The sequence below is a fragment of the Leopardus geoffroyi genome, chromosome D2 (genome assembly GCF_018350155.1).
Source record: "Leopardus geoffroyi isolate Oge1 chromosome D2, O.geoffroyi_Oge1_pat1.0, whole genome shotgun sequence".
Lineage (NCBI taxonomy): Eukaryota > Metazoa > Chordata > Mammalia > Carnivora > Felidae > Leopardus > Leopardus geoffroyi.
The window spans coordinates 70398292-70408127 of NC_059334.1; the positions used below are offsets into that span (position 1 = coordinate 70398292).

The window sequence follows — 9836 nt, forward strand, 5'->3', positions numbered from 1 at the left end:
GAGACTGGCAATGGAAAGATTAGCCGCTCCCAGGGTTCCACACGGGGATCAGTATTTTCAATAGTACTTTGTGAGTTCAGCCTCAAAGTAAATGGTTAATTCATCTTGTATCAACAGCACTGTGATTCATAATGTAAACTTGGAGAATCCTTGATGTTTCGGGCCCACATTCCTTTTAATTTGGCTCTGCGTTCTTTTAAAGCCACAGTGTGCTAACTTAATAGAATGCAGCATGCAAATGCACAAGTTTTTGCCCGGAGGCAATTTAGCCTGGCTGTTTCAATGGATGTCTTCTTTCAAGTGTATATTCTTTCTTAAATTATTTACTGGGTAAACACACTTTGCATTTTCAAAAGGGAGATTAAGACGGCTTGCTGCAGACCTAGCTGAACGTAAAGCCCCCGGTTGCCCAAAGTTAGAAAGAAGTTACTTCGGGCTTCCCCAAAGTTCCTTCCCTGGCTCGCTAGCTGGGAACCCCTCTCCCGGCTTGTTTTTCTGATTCTCTGCAAACTCCCTGTTCCTTTCTGCTTTGCCTACAGCAATACCTGCCAGCCGCCCCTGGCTGTGACTGTACTCCAGGCTTCCTCACAGATGGGGCCCGCCAATGCCAGCCTTTGTTTCCCCTGCTCCGGGCTGGCTGGTTCCTATCCATTCACGGGCCCCAGCAGCTCCCTTTTCTGGTCCTTAGAGGCACCATATCAACCTATAACACCTTTGAGGTCCAAAGCTGGGTTGCTGGCCTAAGTCAAGCTTGCTTCCAACTCTGTCTGCTCCAACTCTTCCCCCACCACCACCCCCCCCCCCCCACCTTCTACACGCTTTGTCCTAAAGATCTGCCAGCCCTTGGTTTGAAAGCAAGTGCTCTCTCCTGCGCACATCCTCCACCGCCCGCCTCCGTTCCACGAGGACCGTTCCTTCTCTTAGCTTCAGGGAGAAGACCCAGCAGCGCTCAGAGAAGTCATATAGCACGAAGTTGCCTCTTTGGGGGGTTTGCTTCAACTTGTAACTTCAGCCTTTTCTGTGCGGACTCCCTGCGTTTTTTCTGCAAATTGTGTTTGCGCAGGTTTCTCCTCCGTTTACCCTTGAATGGACCCATTACAATTACAGGAGCTGTGTTCTTTGATGATCATCCTTCGGGTGGGTCTCTTTTGAGTGCGGTGTGCCAGCAACTGTCCTGTGTGTGCTGGGGCTGTAGAGGAGAGGGCTCCGGGCTCTGGACACACCAAGGAGTGAGTGGACAGTTCGGTCTTTCTGAATGTCTGTGACCCCAGCAGAGAGGTCAGGCTCTCCTGGGATCGGTTATGTGCGGAGTGAATTAAACATATAAGCTGTGAAGAATGATTGTAGGGGAATCACACCCCTGTTGGCCTTGAGATGAGGGAAGCCCAATTTGGAAGGCCAGGGAAGAGCTGAGGATTCAGGGATTCCTGTGTATTCATTTTGCTAACCATGCTTCAGATTAAACAAGTAACACCCGCGGTTAATCCTTTATAAATTAGCATCATGGATGCCTTGGGGCCCTCAACCCACAAATAAAATGGTTGTCAACCGAGAGATACACTACCGTATATTACTTAAGGCAGAACTTTAAAGAGTTTTCATGCTTTTAATCTGTTTCACTGCTGAGTTTCAATTTTGCTGATTTCCTCTGCAAGTCTGACGCAGATGACTGTGGTAAATAGAGATTGTGACAGTGACTTGGGCCAACGGGATGTGTAGAGCCTGCTCTGAAGACTTCTGCCCCCTTCCAGAGAAGAGGGGAAAAAAATCAATTTGGGTTTTAAATCAAGCCACCAAGTAGCACTGATCAGTGTTCATAATTAGCCTCACTTTAACAAGGCGTGAAGTCCTGTTTCTATTTATTTATTTGGGGGACAGAGAATCTTCCTGCCTCCTGAGTAAATATGGCCTGTTAAGTCTGAATTAGCTGTCATGGCAGAAGAATTAATGTCAGGGCGCAGCCTTTCTAGTGGGGAAGGGAAGAAATAAACGAGACAGATCTTAGCTGAGCCTTCCGTGATAAATGAGGACCGAGCAGACCATTCATCTCCTTCGAGGAAAGTGGACACAGGCACTAAAGCAGTTTTGCGGAAGACGTGTCAGCAAATGTGATCATTTTGTAACCTGTCAGGAGGCAAGGATGCTAGTCCTTCCAGGGGGCCACGGGGGAGGGGGCTTGTCTGATGTGACCGTCTCTCCATCCATCCATTTAGGTTTGGAGAAGGAGGGGGTGGGCGAGGAGAAATCCAGCTGAAGCCACAAGGATGTCTTCCTTCCTTCCGATGAGAAAGAAACTCATCCGGAAGCTAGAAAAGCCTGCCAACACCCTCCAAAGGTTTCTTCACAGAGATACAAAAGTAGGAGGGCAGGGTCTCCGTGAGACTAAGACAGCAGACCTTTTTCTGCTTGATATTTGCAGGAACAGGCCGATGGGATTTGCTGTGGGGTGTTAGGCACAGGGACGGCCGCCTCTACCGCCAGCCGCTCTATTGCTGTGGTGGGTTCTGTAGGAGGTGAGGGGGGGGGGGGATGTGTGTGTGTCAGGCCGCTTGACCTGGGTCCCCTTTGACAGTCTCAACAAAGCATTCTGTCGCTCAACCCCTTTTCTCAGACTGAGCTAACACGCTGTGAGGCAACTTCACTGGAAACTCTCTGCAAGCATCTTGGAGCACGTGTCTCTACTCTGGGTCTCCTCCTGACCTGCCAGTTCCCCGTCATTCACACTGGCTTATATTTGGGCCCCTGGAATCCCCAGAGGTGAGGGCCCACCAAGCAAAGCACACGAGGCACTCGGGTACTCTCTAATTCTCATTTCCGTCTTTTTTTTTTTTTTTTTTTTTTTTTTGTTACGGAGCAAACGTAACGTTTCCTCCTGGCGTAACCGAGCAGTGAGCCCCAGTGACAGATGACGGTTTCACAGCCTGAGCTGCGAGTTTGACACTTGCTTCTTAATCCTGTCCTTTTCTTCCTAAATCTCTCTTTTACTTTTCCCCAGGTATTTTTGTACAGGTAAGTACCTCACTGACATATGTTTCCTTGGAGTCTTTTACTTTAACGGGAAACACTGCAAAAAAAATGAGGCTTGTCTCACATTTTAAATTAAAAAGAGAAGCTCGCGTGGGGCCCTTGATCGCTTAAAGATTACTACATGGTACCCTGAGCCTGGAAAGCCATTTGATTCGCCTTAGCATTTCTCTGAGTGCCGCGTGACAGTCACCGCGGAGTCGTTCATTTCCTCGTGGGTCGTTTGTAGACCCAAAAAGCTCGTGCGCGCGCACATGCACGTGCGTACTCACGCGCGTTCACACTCAAGCCCCACACGGGGCTCCCTACCCCCACCTGCGAAACCGTCGTTTGATTAGCCAACTTGGTCTTGACTGGTCTTGGTCAGAAAGTCCTTCATTTATCTGTGATATTTTTTTTTTTCCTTTGCTCTTTCCTAGAATCATCCAGAACCGCATCCTGGTCGTCATCTTGGCCATCATCCTCGTTGTCACCATCCTGATGGCGATCACTTTTTCTGTCAGAAGACGCTGATAGATCTGCTCTTCCCTGATAAACAGCAACAACGGCTTGTTCTGAGTAATTAAGACAAAATGGTCACATGAATCATTCTTTTGCGCCGACAGGCCCTGAACGACCCTCCCTCTTTTCACCACTGTTCGGCTGAAGCGCAGAGTGTAAAAATATTTTCTATTCCTGGTTGCGTGTGGGTCGGTTTCCTTTTCTAGGTTTGTCTTCACCCAGATTTGTTTTTTGTAGGAGAAGGTGAATGTTTATTTGCCTTTCGGTAATTTCATCTACTAACCAAAATAGCTTTGGTGACTTTCTTCCTTGCCCCGTGGACGTGTCAGGGGTCATGGTTTGGGATAGGGCACGGTGAGTCAGTCGTGGGGCATCTGATGGGCTGTGCTGTTTGTCACACATCTCTTGTCTCCAAATTGCCCTTCTGTGATGTCCAAGGATAAAAATGCAGAGAAAAACAGAGGCCACAGCCAGTGACCCACTCCAGCAAACCAGCCCTGTTCCTACCCAGGCATAATGAATATAGTCTACCTGCCTGAGTGCTTTCATTGTAAAGGTGGATATTTAATGTCACTTGTGCAGGAAATTGACTTAGCACTTTCTCTGTTTTTCTATGCATGTGTGTGTGTGTGTATATATATATATATATATATATATATATATATATATATATACTTTTTTTTTTTTTTTACAGCCAAGAATATTTTTGCTGAGTCTGCCCAAGATCCACTTTTCATAACTTTGCTTACTGGCTACATGAAATATTTCCTTACCTTCCCCAAATCCCACAGTCCCTAGAATTTGCTGGCAAAGTAAGCCTTGGCACGATATTTAATTGTGACCCCCTCTCCCCTGACCTGTGTAAGCATCTCTGTATCCTTTCGGTTTTAATATCTGCACTGCCAAAAGCAGCCCTCATACATGCAAAAGGTCTGACAAGGTTCCCTCCACATCCATTCCAGTATGTAAAGAGAACATGAATATTTCAGGAAGAGCAAGAACATGAGTCCGTCAGTGTGAAATTTCAAATGTGATTATAAATATGGCATAGAGTCCTATAGGATGATTCACTAGAAATAAACTTTACGGAAAATGTTCACTAACCTCCTTCAAAAGAATAGGGGGGTTGCAGCGTGTTACAAAGGATGGCTTGGATTTTCTACAAAAAAAATGTTAGCACAGCCTTCCTGAATTCACTGTGTATTCAAACCTCTGACATGCTTTGTGATTGTTTTTGGTTTCTTTCTGTCCGAGGTAACCGGGAATTGCGTTCAAAATGAGTTCGTTTATGATCAGGCTTCAAGTTGCCCAAGCTGAGGTCATTTTCCCCCTAGTCATAAAGCAAAATGTGTTTTTCTTAAGACTTCATTGGCATTTACAAGGTCCGTACTATCTTTTTGAATGTAATTGGAAGCTTTGAATCCTTGAAAAATCAGACCTGTTCTCTTCATAAAAAACGCTAACCACCTGTGCCCAGAGATTGAGATCACCTGGATGGGGCACTTTATTTTATATTTTGCCCCAACTCCGAGAAGAACCTTTATGGTTTAGAGAGGAAATGCAGAATGGCAAAAGCCACCGGAGAGATCGTACTTAGCAAAACAGGCCAGGGCCTGCGTGTGTCCAGATAAATCATTTAGTATTGTGTAAATAAAGCTGCAGCCTTTACTTTGCAGGGATCGTATGGGATTTTGGCAGGGGGAAGTAGGACGGTGAAGGAGTGGGAAGGCAGTGCTAATTTTCCTATCAGCTTAAAGGATCCATCTCAGCAAGGTTCTTTTATTCCGATAACGGATTTTGTACATGCTGAACACATTGAAGAAACCATTAAAAAGCAGGGGAACAAACAAACAACCTCCTTCCCGTTCCAAAACACTAATGGTGGGGAAGTATTACACCGACCTCTCCGGTGGCTTCTTTGGAAACTGTTGATCTCAGCTAAAGCGGGTAACCAGTTATCCAGCTATATACGCCTCACGCCTCTTCCCAAGGCCACCCAGCAAGCCAGGTTGGTCTGATCATCTAAACCCGCTGGCTCCTCAATATTTCACTAACACCTTGCGTTCATGTTGAAGTAGATGAAGTGGAGGGCGGGGGCCAGGGGCACTGCTTGCCTCTCAATGGCTTTTCCTTTCCAGTTCTACCTCTTTATCAGCTCTTGCCTGAGATTTTGCCCCGGTTCAACCTTGAGAGTGAGAGAATCTGACCAGATGACCCTTGGCCTACCAGCCCCATCAAACCCACCTTGAGAGCGGCCCCCAAGACCCGGGTAGTGCGCGCTCTGTGGGAGGCTGGTCTGAAGTCCTGACAATTCCCGCCTGGCCCTCCGGCTGCTGCAGGAGAAATTCGAGACCGGAGGCACGGTTTTCTCCCCACTCCCCTGCTCCACTGGGGAAGGGAGAAAGCCCACAAATTCGAAGCAGGTCCTAGATCTGTGAAAGGCTCTGGGAACTTCCTATGTCGACTTTGCGGACCTGTTCTCCAGTTGAGAGCCTGTGCTGAAAAAATGAGGTTCAGTGGGAAGGTGGGGTGGGGGGTGAAGACGAAGAAACACCGAGGAGGAAGAGGAGAAGGAGGCCCTGGCCATATAAAATTCATGCAGACTAAACAGTTTCCCTGACCCAATAAAGTAAAGCGGATGCTACCCTGCTCCGGAATCAAAAGCAATTTAATTAAAGTCTCTTAAGTTGTAAAGAGTTTTAAATGTTCCGTGTTGAAGGCGAATGCCTGCATATGCGATGGGCCTGACGTCAGCCGCCAGGCCTGGGCTGGGAGGCCATTTGCTATTCTGTTTAAGGCAGGCTGGATTGTCTTATTTTGGAACCAGCTTGGTGGGGGGTTTGCTTTGCTACTGCTTCTGAGCCCTGAGCTTCAAAGGCTGAAATTAATGGTGAACAAAATTGTGCAGCTCTGACCGTCCCATGCGGGGCAAGCCCATTGAGGGTTATCATTAAGTAAAGAAATAAAGAGGGGGAAAAAAGCCTGCCTGTTCCAAAAACCTCATCAGATAATGACCTCAGTGATTGGATTTTCATTACCAAACAGCATCCAGAGATTATCTACCCCATAGAAGAAGGGGGGCGGGGGGGGGGGTTGGAAAGAAAGAAAGCAACTGTCTTTCTCTCCTTCTCTTTCTCCTTTTTTTTTTTTTTTTTTTTTTTGCACATCTTTTCTTTAAAACTGTCAGATCATTTCAGTATTTCAAATCCGAGGAAAACAGCCTGCCTGCTGCTGTATTTGAAGTTCTAATGGTGTCAAAAAGTCACGACTGACTGACAGCCGTCAGTCCCAGAGGGGCTCATTAAATCATAAAAACTTGACAAGGAAATAATTGCGCATCGCCAGCAACTTGGCGCCTGTTTAGACGTTTTTATTTTCTTTCATTATTAGTCTCCACCATTACGTTCATTAACAAATTGCATTAAACAACTGTTAAGGGCTAATGATTTGTTTATCGCTTTTTATTATTATTATTATTTAAACATTAGCTGTGTCATGTGGTACCCTAGCAGCCTCTTGCCATCGTCTGACTGAATATTTTTCCACTCCGAGCTCTGGGTACTGTTGGAATATGAAATAGATTATTCATTACTCTCCTCTTTGCCACTGATTTGATTTCATGTAGCGTCTTCCACAGAGAAAGATGAAAACTTGTCAAAAATAGGTTATATCTTATTCGAAGGGGCAACGATAGCAGCAGGTACAGGCACACTTTAATATTTAATTAAGGTTGATGTTAACCCCTTTAAATGACTTTAGCTGTAAGTTCTATTCAAATGCAGAAGAGAAAAATAATTGTTCTTAATTTGCAACCTGTTCAGCAAGCATTCTTCCCGGAGTTAGCTGGAAATTTAGAGCCGAATTTTTAAATAATGAAATTTCCCGTCATAAATATTTATAGCCGTTTGTCTACGTAGTTGAGAATTAACTACAAGCAACGATTTCCTCGTCTCTCTGGTTTGAACTGCTAGCCTAGCAGGGCACCTGGCGCTCGGGAGAAATGGCTTTCCTGGGAGAAATGCACATCCAGAGCCAAGGGCTGTTGGTTGGTTGTGGCTGGGGCTGGTTTCAGAGCAACCTCTGTGAGTCCCTTGTTTCTGGTCCACTTGTCTCCTCCGCTAGCTGAGTGTGTGGTTGGAGGACTGTGGTCTGGAGAGTAAGTAGGGCTTTCTTAAAGGAGCACTTGTGTGTCCAGTCGGCTGGTGTGGGGAGGGTGTGACGGGGTGTCCGGGGCGTCTCTGTGTAGTCAATGAGCTCATTGCTTTCCTAGTAGACAATAGGAGCCATGCTTTGCTGGGATTGACCTTCCGTCTTTTTTCCTTTCTGGGACTTGCCACCGGTGAGATCATCAGCTCTTCTGTGGGCTCTGAGCCGGAGGGGAAAGGTGCCATCTTCATCCCGAGTCTGAAGTCCGTGGCATTCTCCCTGCCGCAACTGCCGGCTGCCTTTGGTCACCCTGTTTGATTCGATAAGTTTCACATAAGCAGGGAAGCGCTCTCAGAGGCCTGGTTCATTGGTATGTGGGGGCTGGGGTGTGCTGGTCAATATCAAGGAGCAAGGAGTACTTTCCTGCCGGCTTGTTTTCCTCCCACCCACGCATCCTCAGAAAGACAGACTCCTTGGGCAGCTGCTCCATGGATGTGAAGGGGAGAGACAGCACATATCCCTCGCTCAGCCACCACCTCTCAGCATCACCCACCAAAGGACAGACAATCCAGTAGGAGCCGCGGCATGGGAGGGGCTCATCCAGCAGGCACGAGCCACGTGAGGCCAGCCCTAAGCCTCATAGATCACCGTGGGCATAGAAACAGCAGACACACCAGGGCCTGGGGCGGTCTCAAGCTTCCATTTCAATCTGTTCCAAATTAGCCACATGACAACTCGCCACCTTCAGAACGGACTCCACACCTCAGCAAAAGACACGCTCAAAGTCGTTTTTCCAAAAGGAAGGAAGGCTTTGTGGTAAGCCATCCCCAGTCTGACTCCCAAAGACACTGGTTGCCTGAGATGAGATGCCAGCCCTCAAACTTGACTTCGTCCTCTGCTATAATTCATCATCTTAAACTAAATTCCAGGGAACATTCTTGCTTACATGGCTTTGCCTGTAGCCCATCGCGCTCAAACCAGTGCTGTCTGCCAGGGGCCATCCACATTTTATGACAAGTCGGGTAGCTCTTAGACAACATGTCAGCCTTTTTAAAATGGGGCAGGTGACCGTGTGGAGAGCTCGGAGAAGTTTTTAAAGCCACAAGCCGTGCATCCAAGGAGGGAGACCAAGAGTGGACCGGCACAGGCAGGAGAATATGTGTGTGATTGGAACCAAGGCTGGATACAGGGTCCTGAAATAGGTGATGGAACGAGGGTCAGCATCCTCTCCTGTTGTAGAGGAGGGAAGACACAGGAATTGCCGAGAGAGACTGGCCGTGTCCGTTAGGATTCCAGGTCAGCAATAAGATGAATGTTCCAAAGCCAGCTTACCAGAGGCACGTAGGGCAAAACCAAGATGGTGGGGCAGACCCAAAGTGACAGGACAAGGGGATTGGGAATGTGTGAGGAGGTGAAGAACAGATGGTCCATAGGTGAAGGATGGATTCCCAGCACCAGGGGAGAGGCAATGGTGAGGGGGGCTCATCCCGGGGGGGGGGGGGGGTGGGGGGCAGTCAAGAGGGAGGGGCACGGGCATCAAGGCCCCGCTTTGTGCCACCCTGGGCCCATTATCGGCCTCCTTCAGGAGGAGCCAAAGGAGGGGAAAGGCAAGGTGCCTATCTCCCAGGACCCCGGCCCAAATCACACACAACCCCTGTTGTCATGCCTCAAGGAGCTCCCAGCATGCTGTGGGAAAAGCACTTCCTCCTCCTGAATCACCTCATTACTCGTGCTACATAAATAACGAAGGCATCACAGAGAGAGGGGGAAATGCCAAGCAGCAGAGCTCTAGACTGTGATTCTGTGAACTCGTGCACCCCCTCCTTCCCTTCATCCAAACAAGGCCCTTTGGCGTGAATAATAGCTCAGCGGCCCCGAAGCCCATATTGATCTGTTGCACACACAGCTCCTCTGAGAGCTGCCTGGACTTTTCCTGGGGGCAGGACAGCACTGTTCAGTGCAGCGCCCTCCCTCCCCCACCTCCTTGGCCTCCCCAGGTGTGCTCAGGAGGGGACAGTACGGGGCGGGGGGGGGGGGGGGGGGGCGGGGAACAGGGGTGGCCAAGGCCCTTCTCCAGCCCAGTGCTGCTTTGTTGCCTCAACTTTTTTGTTTTTGACTTATTTTGCCGAGAAAAGTACCTGAGTTGGAGAGAGATGGTTTTTTGT

At 48.1% G+C, this 9836-nt stretch overlaps 1 protein-coding gene across 4 annotated transcripts in view; it reads left to right on the forward strand.

The window, feature by feature from the left end:
* The window catches only part of VTI1A (vesicle transport through interaction with t-SNAREs 1A), a 349700-nt gene extending 342732 nt beyond the window's left edge, over window positions 1-6968 (forward strand). For 2 of the 4 annotated variants that reach the window (XM_045438916.1, XM_045438915.1), the window contains one exon: window positions 3444-6968. In XM_045438916.1, the coding sequence (XP_045294872.1) occupies window positions 3444-3537 (94 nt within the window). In that variant the 3' untranslated portion in view covers window positions 3538-6968. The remainder of the gene's footprint in view (window positions 1-3443) is intronic. The other 2 variants (XM_045438919.1, XM_045438918.1) reach the window with 1 other exon arrangement.
* The last annotated feature ends 2868 nt before the right edge of the window (window positions 6969-9836 follow it).